A 16,572-nucleotide genomic window follows, 5' to 3' on the forward strand; every position below is an offset into this window, starting at 1 on the left:
AGACTATTCAATTGAGCTGGGTACCTTCAATCTTGATAACGAAGTAGAATCCGACAATGGTTACAAAGAATACGAGAATCATAGATTCCCAAAGCATGGGTTGTAATGCGTAACGCAACAGTGAGATCAATCCTATTTAGCCAAATGTTACACCATGCTAAGATATAGATCTCAGTAGCAGATTCAACTTAGTTAAGAGATAAAACCCTAAACCTGTCAAACGCAAGGATCATGATACGGGCTCAAAAAGAACCCAAACAAACAACACCCTGTGTATTCTCAAAATGCATTAAGTTTGGCAAGGTCAGAATAGGCAATCCTTCCATTCCAGGAATTCATTTACAGGGCCCGGAAGGCGTTACCGCAAAAACTCTTCCTACCTCTCAATTCCAGAGCACAATTTGGCCCAGTCTAACAACAAGAAGGCACAATCTTTCTCACAACTGAGTTAGAAATGTTAATGCTAACATCTAAACATCACCTATAGTGCTTGTCACAAAGCCAAGGTAAAGAAGGTTAGCCCTACCAAGAAGAAAAAGATAACAGAAAGTTTGAGAGAGAGAGAGAGAGAGAGAGTTTAACAGCTCGTCAGTTCCTGATTGTAAGCTCAGCCCTGAGATGGAGGATGCCATTGATGAAGTACAGACTATCCTCGGCCATGAAAGAAGTCCATGATATAGCAAATAAGTTACGATAACCGACTGCCTTTCCGCCGGTGAAAGTGTAATTTCCCTTGTACTTGCTAATGTACTCCTCCGTTGGCTTCGATCTAGCCGAAAACTCATAGTCGACAGCAAAAGTGACTGACCCTTTTTCTTGCATTCCAAGAAACAGCCCGAAACAATTGGACGCGTTCTGCTGATCCATGTTGCAATGCGCTGATAAGAAGAAACCTTGGCCACCTAAGTGAAAAGCCTGAGAATAGACTCTCCCGTTTGGGAACAAATTGGCGCATTCCTCACGCTTTAAATCAAGGTAAACCACACACTGGTGACGTGGCATTTCAAACTCGATCACCTTAATGGGCCGGTACTTGTAGGCCCGTTCCACAAAGCGTCGGCTTGAGGTAGCAGACTCCTCCGCGGCAAGGGCCCGTTGTCGGTGTGGGGCCTCAGCTTTGAAAAACAGAGACTCTAGCACGACCTTGGATGCGAGATCATGATCAAAGTCGTTGCAGGTTAAAACCTTCTTGAGCTTGCGGCAGGTCATGTAAGGAAAGCGGATGTAGCGACCAAGACGCGAACCCAAGATTTCCTTCCGCTCCTCCAGTTTTGGGTACTGGGCCCTCGCCCACTTCAACACAAGGTCGTATACTGCATCTTCTGATGCGACCTGGAGATCATCACTTGCCAATATAGCTTCGATACCGGCAAGGGGTAAGCTCATTACCTCTTCTTGGAACCTGGCCAAAAGTGGAAAAAGATGCGTACTCAGAAATTAGAAAGGCCGAACAGCTCAAGAAGAGTTACTTTCCCAAATATGATATCAGGTGTTTGTATCAAGCAGAATACTAATGTGCTTTTTACACTTCAATCTTAACTATGAACCACAATACCCATATTTATCAGCTTTTATTTCAACCTACTTGCCAAATAGAAGACATACTAATTCCTTGAAGATGTTGCGGACATAGCCTACATTGAAGAAGTTTTTCAAAAAATTTCTACGCCCAGACTCTGTCATCTCATTAAGCTAAACATAAGAACAGTATCTGCAAAGATTACACTATTGGTCTGGAATTCGGACATAAATTTCAAGTTGACATAATAACAGTCTCTAATAAGACTGACTCTGTCGTGAGAACAACTCAGCTGAAAATGATGTTATAAACCTTCTCCGGGTCTTGTGTTGAACAGGACATTAGTTGAGCCAAATTAACTCACCTACATTCTTAAAAATAACAAGGTGATTCAAATCACATAGGCATGAAAAAGAGGAAACCAACCAGAAAGGGGCAAAAGAAAAAGAAAGAAAAGCGCTGGAAGAAAGAAAAAATATTAAAGAAGTTAAATAAGGCAAAGATATCTGCAATTTCAAGCTAGGAGAACACATTACAAAGAATTCTTACTTAGTAATGTCTTTATAACGAGCAGCAAGGAACTGCTTTGCTGCATCTGTCAAGGGCTGAACTGCATCAGCCATTAAGACACTGGAAGGAAGTTCCAGATATAGCAACGCAGACTCTGGTGTCATGGGCAAATTCCGTAATAATCGGCTGCAATGCCGCATGCATGAAGCAACCTCAAACTTGTCAGCAGCCATCAACACATCAAGCAAAGCGGGAGCAGAAGTTGCAGATAAGGTATTGCTATACATGAAATTCAGGAGCTCCATGAGCGCAGCTTCCTCTGTTCCAAGAGGGGACAAGGGACAGTTATTTAAGATAAAACAGCCATTTAATAGTGCTGATTCCATTTCACAATACCTAAGCAATATGAACTGTTCCAATGGAACTAGCCATACTATACTAGGAAAGACTATTTTACTATTTTTTTTAAAAAAAGATGAAAGGCATCTTCTCAATTATCATAACCTGTGTAACCCATTCCACAGGAAAATGCACTTATGAAGAAGTGATTAGCCTTGTAGAACTAAACTTCCAAGTTTAACACCAAACAGGAGTCCAACAACCATAAAGTACTGTCTGAAAGTAAAATGGTCGCGATTTAGTCCATACCAGAGGCATTGATTCGTAAGGTGACGTGTCGCTGCTCTGACTCCCTCATCCCATTTGAGAAGAGCTAAAAATTAAGATGGAATGAATCTCATCCACAAGCTTTGAACAACAGACAAAGAAACCCATGTAAAGAAACTAATGATATTTACCTTGTAGAAAAACGGACTTTTTGCTGCTAAAATTGGAGAACTGATGTGTAAAGTTTTAACTCTCAGAACTGTAGAACAATCCATGCTCCAGTTTGAGTCATTGCTATTTGCAGCTTCATCGCCTGCAAAGATAACATGAAGCCTTGACAATTTGAAATACAAGATCACATAAAGCAAACAAGACCCAACTGTAGTGGCACATAAATTGGCAAGCTGTTGACATCTCAATGGTAAAATTGGTAACAACGGAAGCAACCACCTGGACAACTTAGTTATACTTTATCTCATACATGAGAAAAAACATATTAATTAAGACTCCGACTTATAATCCTGCAGAAAAAATGCAGCATCTTTATGGTAAAAAGGCAATGAAAACAAATGGACTGAAATAACTTCCTAATTCAATTCCTTCTTTGAATTTATAGCGAACCCATCTTCATTGCGCCTTACCTTTCACCCAGCAGGCATTGGCTAGTACTTTCTGGACCATTTTAGCATCAAGTTGGCTTTTCCGAATACAAGATGCATCAGAGTGGCTGCACTAATTTCTGCAGATAACAATTCAATAGTTGAACCAACTCGATGCTACACCTGACGTCTATTTTTGCATGTACAAGTATATTTCTCACTTTCTTTAAGTCACAACTGTCACATAGTTCTTGTTGCTTTAAAAAAGAGATCTGGCGAAGAGCACCAGCAAGCATTTTTGGAACAATTCCATTCAGTTAGGTTTCAGAAAATGAACTCTTTGAAGGAAACCTTGCCTCTGCCCTTTCTTTTGCAATACTTCATAATGTCTCTCATGGCCTAATTGGTCCTTTAGTTATAGTTCGTGCATTAAGCGGTCCAGAATTAGGTGAAAGAAAGCTAGCTCTTGAAAGCAGCACAAAACGAACGGAGCGTGGCAAACAAAATGGACAGAAAGAAACCGCAGGTTGGAGAATTCAATAGGTGAAATGACTTATTCTGGGGGTGCTTTAATCCCATGCAAATGGCATCGGGATAGACGGGCTTGGCTCAGCCCAAATACCCACCAACTGCCTCCAACTATATGAGGATGATGGTTCAATCTGTCTTCTCACATGTCATAGACTCATAATTTAGCATGAATTACTAAGTGATCGTTTCAGTTTCTTCTTGACAGAACATACATATGGACCGAGGTAATGACCATTCTACTACCTGAAGGTGATTCTTCATTCATTGCAACAGGTTCCTCATCTTCATTTTCAAACCCTGCATCATCAACGTCAGCCAGGTTACAATTCAGAATCTGCTCCTCAGCGCATCCAGCAGCATCAACAGCTGCAAACAGCCAAACATAAAGCAAAATGTCAGTCAACATCAGTAAAATTTCTCAAAATAGGCATAAGTATAAAAAAAGGGTTAAGGGTAACAGTATGCATGATAAAGCCAGCAGCAAAAGAATCAATCTCAGAGAGGATCCTCATTCCTCCCAATTGAGGAATCAAATATTCAGTCCACAATAAGATTTAAGACACAACTAATTGAAATTAAGAACGATGATGCATTGCCAGATCACTGAAGCATGAGGTGGCACCAGTGCCTCATTGTAGCGAGGCGCAAGTTGTAGCAAAATGGTAAAATGTAGTATACAAAAAAATTCAACATGAATAAATGTTGTGAAATTCCAATAATAATACACATAACAGGCATATTCCAAATAGCAGAACACTCACAAAATCGTCGAACATCCATTAAAAACAGATGTTTCACATTCTAGAGCTTCTGTTCAGCAGCTTCACTAAAGGGTTTAAAATCTGGTTAGAGATTTATTTATCAATATTAAACATGAGTTGAGAGTTGTAATCCTCTGTCCCTGCATTCGAAAAACGATATAATACTAATCAAATCTATTGAATGCTAAAACATGTAAAGCGCATGACTCGTGCCTCAGATCAGTCTCCTTAAATGCGCTTCAAGTACTGCAACTCGCATCGACAGTCATGAGGCACCACAAGGTCGCTTCGATTTGCGATTCTTAAAACTGGTAATAAACAGGGTCCACCATGAAGAAAAAAAGGAAAGGAACATAAGACAATCCGAAATTCAAATACTCCTCGTCCGTCAACAATTAATGCAGTCATCTAAAAATGTCAGTCACATCATCTACACAATCCAGATGCGAATGTAATTGCAGCAGCATAACATTAAAAAGATACCGTATCGTAATTACTCAATAAACAAGCTATCTTTAATGATACTATTCAAATCACTTCCCCGCCAACTTTGAGGTCGACAAGCCAATGTGCACGACAATTCTCCAAGCTAAAATTTGAAAAATTGAGACTAATTGAACTGCGCGTATGAAAATAATCCCACTACATAAACAATATCATAAACATGAATCACCCCCGAAAACTCAAGTAAACTAATCCAAATTGTTTCGTTTTATTTTCTCAATACTATCATAAACATATATCACGCCAAAGTTTCAAATTGACTCTCCTCTCCCCTGTTTTTCTCAACAACAAAAGCAATACACTAAACCTTGAAAACCAAATGACACCCGAGCTTATTAAATAACTCACCCCTGAAAACTCAGCTAAACCAAGCCAAATGGTTGAATAAACGCTCAGCTGAATAAAGTTTCTTATTTTTCCCAACACTAGCATGCATAAACATAAATCTCGCCAAAGTTTCAAACTTTCTCCCCTGCTTTCCTCAACAACTAAAGCAAGAGCAACAACCACCACAAAACCAAATATCCATGAATTAAATCAAAACGACACGAAGACAGGAAAGAAACAAGAAACAATCAATTGACCATCAACAAGTCTCTTACGGAAGACCGTGCCATTTCAACCATTAAAAATAAACTACTTCCCAAAGTTTTTATTTTTGCACCGTTGGGAAAATCTCAAATGAGTAATTTTGATCGGTGCAAAGAGGTTCGAGGTCAAAATAACACGACTTTTCGCACAAAGCAAACAAAATGGAACGGAGTGAGTATAATAAGAAAGGAGCGGTTACGTTTCTTGGTATCTTCTCTCCTCCTCTTCCGATGGCGGGCCCAATCGGCAAGGCTCTGACAGCCGTCGGCGCCGTCGGAGGGAGCGTCGGCCATGATCTCGATCCGGAGCAGACGGTCGGAGAAATTGCTGTCGTTGAACGCGAAGGCGAAGTCGGCGTCGCGGCCGGAGGCGTTGGGGGAGTAGTCCGAGTCCATGACCGACCTCGGATCGAACAGATCCAAATTCTTATCTTTCATTCTCTCTCTCTCTAGCCTCTAGGAAGAAGATGAAGAAGCGGGAGCTGGGGAAGCCTTGGAGGAGGGAAACCCTAACGTAATCAATGGAGAGAGAGAGAGAGAGATGGACCTTTGCCCTTTGGTTTGGAAGCGAGCTTTCCGACAAGAACTTATGAGAGAGAGAGAGAGAGAGAGAGAGAGATGAATCAACGTGTATTTCTATTTCTTTTATGTTACGGAGATACGATTAATTAAGGGAAGAGAATAAATTCTCTCCACTGCCCGTGTAAATATTTATTTTCTTCAAATTAATTGCATTGTGCCACATCGCTATGTTTCTTCCAAATCAAACAGTACCATATTAGACAAATGCAATTCGATGAGGTACAATTCGATGCAATCAAGTGCAATTCGATGCGGTTAGAAGCAATTTGTAACGGCCAAGTGCAATTTAATGCGGCCATGAGTAATTCGTAGCGGCCAATTACAATTCGATGCAGTCAAGAACAAAAAATGGATATACGAGAGAGAAATCTTATGAATGTACAAGTGTTTGGCAGCAGTGCCAAGCCGCCGATCTGGCTATTCATCTCAAAAATCAACGGTTTGAATCTCAGCCGAGCAATGACCGGTTTAGATTTATTTGTACTCAGATTCAATCCGAACCATCTATGCCGAGATGAATGATCGAATGCTGCTCGAGACCCTGCTTGAAGCATTTCCCGGGTCCCGTCCCAATGTGGATAGTACTATGTATGCCTTTAACCGGACCAGGAAAAAAAAATAGTTGAGGTGTGCATAAAAAAGAAATATGCCATTATTTGGTTTGTATATGTTATTTGTATTCTGACTGAGGTCAGTTTAACTCACAGACTGGTTTTGTTTGGTTGACAGTTTAGTTTAGTTTAATTTTGATAGTAGATAGAAAGAGAAATAGGGTAATGATTGAAGAATAGGTAATGATTAGAGAAAGATAGAGAAAAATGAGAAAGTAATAATTGAAAAAACAAGGCAATGATTGGAGAAATAAGTAAAGTAATAATTGAAAACAAAACTAAAATGGCAAACGAACCCTATGTATTTTTTTTTTTCAAAAAAATAGTGGGTTTTAACAAGTGAGTGGATATTATTTATGTTTCGTTGTTTTTTTTGTTTAACTTCGATGAGAGAAATAGAAAAAGCATAAATGTACATATCGAAATTAACAAAAACTTAGTTAGGACAAACCTAAAGACACTAAACATAGAAACAATTTGCTTTCTTGAAGTTTTTTCGAAATAAGTGGATCTTTTTGGGACTTCACAATTTTTTCGAATTATTTTGTCCAAACACCCTCTGAATCTAATACAATAGTTTTGTTAAACCTGAATACAATGACCAATTACAATAAAAAATAAAAAATTGACAAATTACTAAAATAGTAAAAAATCGTTTAGTATAAAAGTCCTGCATTTATGTCGACTTTATAGTCTTTGTAAGACTAGAGGGTATGAACATTTTGCCATTCTCCTCACCTGCTTTTCAAGGGTTCTTATCTTTCATGGTTAATTTTATTAGTTGGCATTTCATTATATTTTTATAGTATTTGAATACACGATTTCTTTTCCCTTTTTAACCAGAAGTCAAAATCAATACCGAGTCAAAAGCTAAAAAAAAAAATCATAAAAACCAGTGAAGGGTTGCGTCAAAATGAAGTCGTGCTTTATCGAGTGCGATTGTTGCTTCCCATATTTTTGGAAATATGTGAATCCAAAATTCAACCTCTATAAAGATGTTTTTTTTTTTTTTTGGTACTTTGGAATTTATAAAGATGTTTATCTAACAAGCAAAAAACAAGCATTCTATGACGGAAAAATTTCAAAAAAGTCCCTGAACTTTCTAACAACTTGCAAAAAAACACTTGGACTTTCACTATTAACAAAAAAAACACCTAAACTTAGCATTCCGTTAACAATTAAACCCCTGCCGTCTAATTCCGTCAATTTGTAACGGATGGAGATGGAGCTAACGGAAGGTGTTAACTTTTTATTTTTTTACTTTTTACATTCAAAAATTACTTTTAACTATTTCTTTTTTTATTGGTAAATAAATATGCAATTAAGTTCTTTTTTTTCTTATTATTTATCGAAAATTACTTTAACCCTATTTTTTATTTTCAAATTTTACCTTTCCCCCCCCCCCCCTCTCTCTCTCTCTCTCTCTCTCTCTCTCTCTCTCTCCCTTTTTTTCTTATTAGAATCGACTCCACACCACCAATTAACCCCACAACCAACCGCCAAAGCCTTAGCCACAATTTCAAAAATTCAAAAGTTCTTTTAACCTCTTCTTTGTAACCTTTTCTTTTTTTTACTACTTTTACTTCTAAAAATTACTTTTAACTCATTCTTTTTTTAGTCATAAATAAATATGCAATAAAGTTCTTTTTTCCTTACTCTTTTTCAAAAATTATTCACCCCCATTTTTTAACTATTTACGAAAATTATTTTAACACCCCCTGCTTCCCCACACACCGCCCCATTTTTTATTTATTTTTTACTTTCAAATTTAACCCCACAACCAACTGATAGAAGAATTTTGAATTTCTCCAAACTGATCGATGGAGAGAAGAGGGGGGACGATTTTCATCATTGGAGAGAGAGAGAGAGAGAGAGAGAGAGTATTTGAAAGTAAAAATGGGTCTTAAAGTTATTATTATAAATAGTAAAGATTAGAGTTAAAGTAATTTTTGATAAATAGTAAGAAAAAAAACTTTATTTCATATTTATTTACTACTAAAAATAAAGAGTTAAAAGTAATTTTGGAAGTAAAAAATATAAAAAACAAGAATGCTAAAAAAAAGAGTAATTTTGAATTTCTGAAATTAGAGCTAGAGCTTTGGCAGTTGATTGGTGGAGTGGGGTTAAAGTTCTAAAAAAAAAAATAGGGAGAGAGAGAGAGAGAGAGAGAGAGAGAGAGAGAGAGAGAGAAGGAGAAAGGTAAAATTTGAAAGTAACAAAAAAGATGGTGGTTAAAGTTATTTTTGTAAATAGTAAAAAATATAGTTAAAGTAATTTTTGATAAATAGTAAGAAAAAAAAGAACTTTATTGCATATTTATTTACCAATAAAAAAAGAAAGAGTTAAAAGTAATTTTTGAATGTAAAAAGTAAAAAAAAAAAAAAAAAAGTTAACGCCTTCCGTTAGCTCCATCCGTTAGGACTAGACGGAATTGGACGGCAGGGGCCTAATTGCTAACGGAATGCTAAGTTTAGATGTTTTTTTGTCAATAGTAAAAGTCCAGGTGTTTTTTTACAATTATTAGAAAGTTCAGAGGTTTTTTTGAAATTTTCCCTTCTTCTACAAGTTACTCATTCTCAATCAGTAACTTTTTGCCGGCAGTGTTTTGGGTAATTAGGGTATATTGTGTTTTATAATTAATTAAATCCTTTAGACAGGAAATTGAGTCTTCAATTTGTTTTTTTGGACAGAGAAAATATATCTCTCTAAACAAATTGTTTGGATAAGCACCCTACAAAGTTTCGGAAAGGATATTGCTTTTCGCGCTTCACTTTGTACTAATGACGCTCCACTTTTAACGTGAAATTACTAGTAACAACTTCATGAACAAAGTGAAGCGCAATCAGTAAAAAATGGAGCGGAAAAATCAAAATCCAAAAGAAAAATACGAAAGAGAGTTTGTTAAGAGTAAAAGTACTGGGTGAAGTCGATGCCAAGAAAAGGTATCTCCTTTTCCAAGTCTCACACCATATTGAATGCAATCTGAAACTTACCACAAGGTCAAAGGTATCTCTTCAAAGTCTCTCCATCTGCCGTTGGGTTTGAGAAATATAATTTCGGTTTGATTTGACCTGCACTAACTATTCAGGGTTCTACCGCGATTTTAGTGAGGTAAATCATATGTTATAAATATTTGTTATACACAGCAGTCGGTGTAACTACCGTATTCTCTTTATCATTTGATACAATTGAAAAATTACTGAGTAATGGATGTAATTGCACGACGTAAAAGCCTCTGTACGTACTTTCCGTTCTTGGTTTCTTGGCTGATTTCTCAACATATATGTATGTCCGTTGTTGGTGACATATATATTTATTTATCAAACTAGTAAAACAGTAAAAGGTGACCTAATCAATGTATTGATTCCAACAAGGTCATCATGGGAATTGCAATAATTTCATCCCAGTGGAGTGTGATTTTTTGACCAACCAGCAAAAAATATGCAAGGCAGGCACAGCCATCAAAGCTAGTGGGTCGGCTATATATCTAATTCTAGAGTTCATTAAGAAAATAACTCTCATGATGAGGTGAGATTAGTAGTATAGTATAAACCTAATTTAATTATATTGGTAGGCCACCAAATCATAACTAGTTATTGGGACTGGAATAGTCTATTCAAATGTGGCACCTCAAACCAATGTGATGGGAGAAAGAAAGAAAAAACTAACACCACCAAAGGTAAATTGAGAAATTACTCAATGATTTTGTTTAATTTGTTTCTAGATACACTACTCTATGCTAAAAAATTGAAAGCCACGCGGAACTTTGAGTGGCATTGGAAATGCCGATAATCTTCAATAGATATCACTCCGCTACAGATGGTCAAAAAAAGAAAGAAAGTTGCGTGTGTATTTCGTGAATTCCATATAGTAAATCGATGTAGCCCTTGAGAATGGACAAGGGGTTTCTGAAGTGCACTACAATGGTGTAGTGTGTCTCGATGAGCTCTACCGATGATGAGACTCATCATCGTTCTTTGAACTGTTGAGACGTTCAGTTTGTAGAGCATCTCCAACGCAGATCATTTTGTCAACTGCAAGCCACTCCATTCGTGGGCCTTAATTGACTCTAGAATTCCTTCAATTGTTCTAGCCTGGATCCTGACGCTACATTCGGAAGTACAGAAATCCAGGGGGAGGGGGCTGTATGGACATGCCTGTTGTGGGACGTTTGACTGGCATGTCATCTATTTTCTAGAGTTACCTTTGATTCAAAAATTTCTCGACATTGTAGGTGAGGAAGCGAAGAAGAGGTTTGTTAAGGACCGATTACTACTTATTGTATATGTGATGTTCGGAAAACGCGAAGGCTCTCAAAAGGGTCTCTGAGACAACCATTGGTGTGCGGACTCGGTGTTGCTTGGTCAGTAATGCCATTTCCATCGAAGGCATTTATCAGTTTCTCACAAACCTTTCTCAAGAAGATCGATGCGAAGCTTTGGGGTAGCAATTAATGTAGGACTAGTCCTCCCAGGTTTTGAGGTGATGAGCATGTTATATGGATGTATGGTAGCTTAGTTTTTCTGGAATTTCACATCAGAAGGTTTTGGTATTTTCAGTTATATGCGCAAATCTCCTTGGAAAAAGAAAATGCGTGCACAGATAACCGGACTCAAACCACCACATACATCAACAAAATTCTAAGTCAAAGGTCTTTTAATTACGCTATGATGAATTCCGCCATCCAGACAAACAGAAATTTGTTTACACAATATATGCAACCATGCACGTCCATCCTCCACATCTGATTGCATCTCATCTCTCTCTCACACAGTTTTTACATGCGCTCAAGAATTAGCCGGAGCAGTTACTGAAAACTTTCACAGGAAAACGTATTATACTGATGATCTTTGGAAAAAGGGTAGCCTTTTACGCTTGAATCCTTGCAAAAACGTTAGCCATCAAAATGCCATCTTCTTCGAATTTTGTCACCTGCTTGAACGAGGGAGAAAATAAAATTGTTACTAATACGTGAAATGCAAAGGGAAGCATAAAGAGAGAAATCCAACACATGAGAGCGAGATTGTTAGGACCATAGGAGCTCCCTTCACTCCAATCCATAAAAGATCAAGGCCACCTCATCTCCCAGTTCATGCCCACCCTTAGCCTGCGCCCATTAACTCCATATGATTCTCTATCGTAATGCCATCCGACGCAGCCAGGGGTATTCATGAACTAGCAGGTGTGGAGTACCCTCATTTCCTTCTGAGTTGGAGTAACAGAGAGCTCCATTAGCCTTTCACAAGAACCCTAATTAATGAATGTTTTTACAAGGAAAAACCAAATCAGACCAAAAAATGGTTGTGAGACAGGGGGGGAGGTGGGAGGGGGGTTTATATAGTCCTAGAGAATGCTCACCATGAAATCTTGACAATTGAATGTCAAAGATATGTAATCAATATGAAATCCTAATATGGGATTTATCTTGCCTAATATGAGGATTGCAAGAATTAGGTAGTGGTAAGAATCTCTAATCTTTCTCATTGCCTTTTCTACATTTATTGGTCATTGATTTGTAATGGAAAACTATTTAGTGCCCAGGGGCAAGGACACATAATGCCCCAGTTCATCTTTCCACCACACGTCAGCTTTAATTTGTGATGGAAAGAGGAGTTGGGGCACCATATGTCCTTGCCCCTAGGGCACCCAATGGTCTCCCGGTTTGTAATACCCACCTGGCTAATGGTGATTAGTTGATTGTCAAGACTTTAGGAATGATCATAAACAGGGATGATGTAGTGCTGACGAGCATCTCTCCCTTTTCTGTACATTTATGGTTTCATTCTTTTGAAACCATATATAGTCATATACTACTACAAAGTGAGTATTTTTGTAATGTAGATCATGATTACAGAATTAGTGGGTTCACCATGTAGTGGTTTCTAAGATTTCTTAAATTAACAGAATCCCTTAAAAAAAAATTGTATCCAAAAATACCTGTATCAGTGTTTATGTGTATTTTTGAATATTGTCAAATGATAATCTTAAGAGATACTATGAAGATTCTCATGTGATTCAATGGAATCGCATCTACAGACACTTTCGGGGATTGAGGGTTTGAACTCTTACAAGGATATGTGTTATGCTATTATATGCATCTAGAGTCAACTAATCACGTCAACTTTTACCAGAAACATGAAGTTTGCAAGTTTTTCTATACTTTTAAAAAAATGACAAATTTCACAACCAAGAAAACATCATTTTCAGTAATTTTCCTTTAGTTTGAAGTGAAATGCCACCAAATATGGAATATCACAAGAACTGATGCATATTGTTCATTGCTGATATTTCAAAACCATGCAGCCTTTTGTTTGTACCGTTATGGTTTAACTTCGACAGCTTTATTAATAGTCGATACTCATATGAAGTCATTCGCATATCTAATTAGTACATTACTTGTTCTTTGAAGTTCAAAGGCGACAACAAAGAAAGGCCCTAAACACCTATCCTTGAAGAAAAAAGAGATTAATGCACTCCTAATATCCCCGCTTGTGGCAAAGCATACACTCTGCTAATATCTTCTCTGACATTGCCTAATTCTTCTTCAAATTAGCGTCTCATCACTCCACAATTAAACATATTGTCCCAATTTTATCTGTCTCATAGTTGATCCATATCAACATTCATATATTGCAGTTAAACAAAATGGAGAAGGGCAGAAACCTATTCTTGCATTCCCCAGGTCTTCAAATAACAGAGGCTTTTCATTAATTTGATTCCCTAAAAGGCGGTTTCTTCCTTTCGAAGCTTGCAAAGGGACACTGCTCACTGTGAGGCACTTTCAGGCAGGCTCATGAAGACCCACCATATGCCCATCAACACAACGCATCGCTGCAACCTGCCAGAAGGCACCATTTATCAAGTATCTTAGATTTTCGTTTCTGAACACAGTATACAATTACTACTAATTGTATGGGGGAAGATAATAGTGATTACTACGAAAATATAGCTTACAAAAACTAGAGAAGGTAAATAGGATGTTTTGTAGTTGGGAGTTTACCTTTCCATGGATCTCATATTTGATGGGACCATCCAGCTCTGCACCCAAAGCCATTAGTTTTGTCACGGTATTGTTAATGTCCGTCACTGTGAAGGATAAGACTGATGAGTATCCCTTCTGCGGGGGAGGTTCACTGAAAAGCTCAAGTTAGTAGCTAATTCAAACAATTGTATTCGCACAGACCCATATGCAAGAAAACGAAATTGAGTAGATCTTCCGAAAGGAAGGCTGATTTTCCAAGTGAAGACATGCACCATAATGGGGATGGAAGCAGGTAGCCCAGGAGCATTTTCCACATAATGAGCAAAGTTAACATCATTGTGCCAATGGAACAGACAAGGATTTAAAGTGAAAGATCACACATGGCATGAACAAGAGTCACATGCTTACATAGGGTGAATTCTGGCATTGAACGGGCTTTGAGCATACGTGAAAGATACCTTTCTATGTCATGCAAACGAAGATGTTAAAGAATTGCCAAAAATATTGATCCCTGGCTCACTGCATAATAAGATACGTCCCAAGGTTTTGTAATAAGAACAGATAAACTATCTGAATCTGATCGTCCTATGTAGGTGTTGGTTTTTGCAGCAGTTTCTCAAAGATATCATCTACTTGTTTCCATGGTGTCCACTTGATCCAAGTATTAACCATTTGGTAGTTGTCCTTGACTCCTTGTTCCAAATACTTAGAGCTTGATCATTTACAGCTATGGCAAACTACATCTATTAAACTTCAAACAAAGATACTATCAACAAATATTCATACATCCCGTCAAACATTTACTACGGTAATCTTGCGATCAACAGATTACAGAAGCAAGCGGTAATGGTCCAGGAAAAATTTGGGCAATAATGCAATATATGGTATTCATAGTAATATGCAGTAACAGCGAGCCATGTTGTGTTTTGAGATGGATGCCTCTCCACCAGGAAATGCTTGATAATTCAGTGATTTCGTTGAACTAGGGAAATAATGCCAAGATTTTGATAAAGCCAGAGTTAAATTCATTAACTCCAACAAAAGAGATGACACGGTCAACTGCAAATGCAGATTCACCAATGCCTAAATGCCCACATTGGCATTACTAACTCCAACAAAAGAGATGACACGGTCAACTGCAAATGCAGATTCACCAATGCCTAAATGCCCACATTGGCATTACTCCAAGCTTCTATCGTGACGTAAACATTCCCAACTTATCACAAATACATCGAAAGAACTAGCTATAAATGCCAAATCTAAGTATTCAGCGATAAAAATTTGTGACCTTCGGCACTAATTGGAGTACAGTGTCGGCCTCTAGCAACTGAAAAATCATAATTTGACTCACGGGAATGCCATATATATATATATATATATAAAATCAGCCTCAAACATTTGTGATAAACTCGATATCCACCTTACTGAAATTATGCACCGAAAATCCCAGTTTTCAAAGTTTCATGGAATGAATATGAAACAACCACGATTATGAAACAACCTAATTGTGTCATAATCTAATCAGGGTTTCAATTTTTGGTAATTTTACAACAAAAAATCTTTTCTTTCGCTTTCGCTCGACCAAAAACGCAAAATCGAACTACTCCAGTAGTATCAATGAGACGGCAAAGGGTGCCCATTTACGAACAAAATGATTAAACCCATGAGAGAGAGAGAGAGAGAGAGAGAGAGAGAGAGAGAGAGAGAGAGAGAACCTTGGGGAATGTAAGAGAGCGAGTTTGAGAGGACCGGATTGAAGTTCGGCCCAACGAAGGGTACAGACATTGACGGTGAAGTCTAAACCCTCTGAGTAGAATTTCGCAGCTTTTGGAACGTCCTTGTGTAGTTGCAGTATCCACCTGAACGTAGCCGCCATCTTCCACCACAACACCAACTCTCTCTCTCTCTCTCTCTCTCTCTCTCTCTCTCTAATGGCTTCGCAATTTGCAGGGTAAATTGCTACTCGAGAGCCTCTACTCGCGCCCCCCCTGACACGCCCCCTCCTCCCCGGCTCCACTCCCTTTCCACGCTTGCCCCTTATTTTTATGTTTTTTTTTTTTCACTTTAACTATTTTTTTTTTTACTTTTAAAAGTAAATAATTATTTTTTTATTTTTTTTTTACTTTTACTAATTTTTTATACTATTAAAAGACTTTAATTACTGTTTTAATTTTTTTTAATTTTTCCTAATTTTTTTGTTTACTTATAAAAAAACTTTAATTACTGTTTTTTTTTTAAACTTTTACTAGCTTTTTTTTGTTTTACTTTTAGTAGTTTTTTATTTTACTTTTAAAAGACTTCTTACTATAATTTTAATTAATAAATGAATAATTAAAACATAACTTGTACTAATATTAATTAATCAAACCAAACATAACTTGTACTAATTTCATTGAAGAGTGAAAATACATGAAAATTCAATTTCTAATCAATGTTTCCACCAAATTCTGCTCCTGTCCCTCTTGGTCTTGTCTCTATTATTTCTTGCCACAAACTAATTTGTGTTGCATAACGAGCAGCCCATCTTTTAGCTTCGTCTGATGAATTGTCCCACTACCATATTGGATAGGGTGGTACAGGGTAATGAAGCTGCAAAAAAAGTTGCACAAAGTGATTGTTTCCAACACGGGCAATAGCTATTTCAATGCGCTCTTGGGCTGGAACTGGAGGGGATCTCAATGGGAAGTGAGTAAAACAACCTGAAGGAAGCCCATCAAATGAAGTGAATAAAAAAAATAAGATTTTTGCATCGATTCAACCGGATTGAAAATTGAAAT

At 37.5% G+C, this 16,572-nt stretch overlaps 2 protein-coding genes across 3 annotated transcripts; both read right to left on the bottom strand.

Annotated features, from left to right (window-relative positions):
* Window positions 1-232: 232 nt before the first annotated feature.
* LOC131334609 (BTB/POZ domain-containing protein POB1-like) lies at window positions 233-6,262 on the bottom strand. Of its 2 annotated transcripts, none has more exons than XM_058369728.1 (6): window positions 5,821-6,262; window positions 4,009-4,131; window positions 2,827-2,948; window positions 2,678-2,741; window positions 2,069-2,348; window positions 233-1,402 (listed from the first exon to the last, which is right to left on the bottom strand). In XM_058369728.1, exons 1-6 carry the CDS (start codon window positions 6,056-6,058, stop codon window positions 589-591), a joined length of 1,641 nt encoding a protein of 546 aa, XP_058225711.1. In that variant the 5' UTR covers window positions 6,059-6,262; the 3' UTR covers window positions 233-588. The 2 variants fall into 2 exon arrangements, with proteins under 2 accessions (XP_058225711.1, XP_058225712.1); XM_058369729.1 differs by lacking the exon at window positions 5,821-6,262 and adding an exon at window positions 3,277-3,374 and having other exon boundaries at window positions 4,009-4,110.
* Window positions 6,263-13,153: 6,891 nt separating this feature from the next.
* Window positions 13,154-15,750, bottom strand: LOC131334613 (uncharacterized). Its single transcript, XM_058369734.1, has 3 exons — window positions 15,511-15,750; window positions 13,814-13,946; window positions 13,154-13,651 (listed from the first exon to the last, which is right to left on the bottom strand). The coding sequence occupies exons 1-3, from the start codon at window positions 15,669-15,671 to the stop codon at window positions 13,595-13,597; spliced, it is 351 nt and encodes a 116-aa protein (XP_058225717.1). The 5' UTR covers window positions 15,672-15,750; the 3' UTR covers window positions 13,154-13,594.
* Between the last annotated feature and the right edge of the window lie 822 nt (window positions 15,751-16,572).

This window comes from Rhododendron vialii, chromosome 7a (genome assembly GCF_030253575.1).
Source record: "Rhododendron vialii isolate Sample 1 chromosome 7a, ASM3025357v1".
Taxonomy (NCBI): Eukaryota; Viridiplantae; Streptophyta; class Magnoliopsida; order Ericales; family Ericaceae; genus Rhododendron; species Rhododendron vialii.

Coding starts and splice junctions, on each gene's coding strand:
- LOC131334613 (XM_058369734.1), bottom strand. CDS start 15,671: ATGGCGGCTACGTTCAGGTGGATACTGCAACTACACAAGGACGTTCCA. Junction 13,947..15,510: donor GCTCTCTTACATTCCCCAAG/GTTCTCTCTCTC, acceptor TGAGCTTTTCAG/TGAACCTCCCCCGCAGAAGG. Junction 13,652..13,813: donor AATATGAGATCCATGGAAAG/GTAAACTCCCAA, acceptor GCCTTCTGGCAG/GTTGCAGCGATGCGTTGTGT.
- LOC131334609 (XM_058369728.1), bottom strand. CDS start 6,058: ATGAAAGATAAGAATTTGGATCTGTTCGATCCGAGGTCGGTCATGGAC. Junction 2,949..4,008: donor GAATGAAGAATCACCTTCAG/GTAGTAGAATGG, acceptor TTATCTTTGCAG/GCGATGAAGCTGCAAATAGC. Junction 1,403..2,068: donor CGTTATAAAGACATTACTAA/GTAAGAATTCTT, acceptor ACTTTTGGCCAG/GTTCCAAGAAGAGGTAATGA.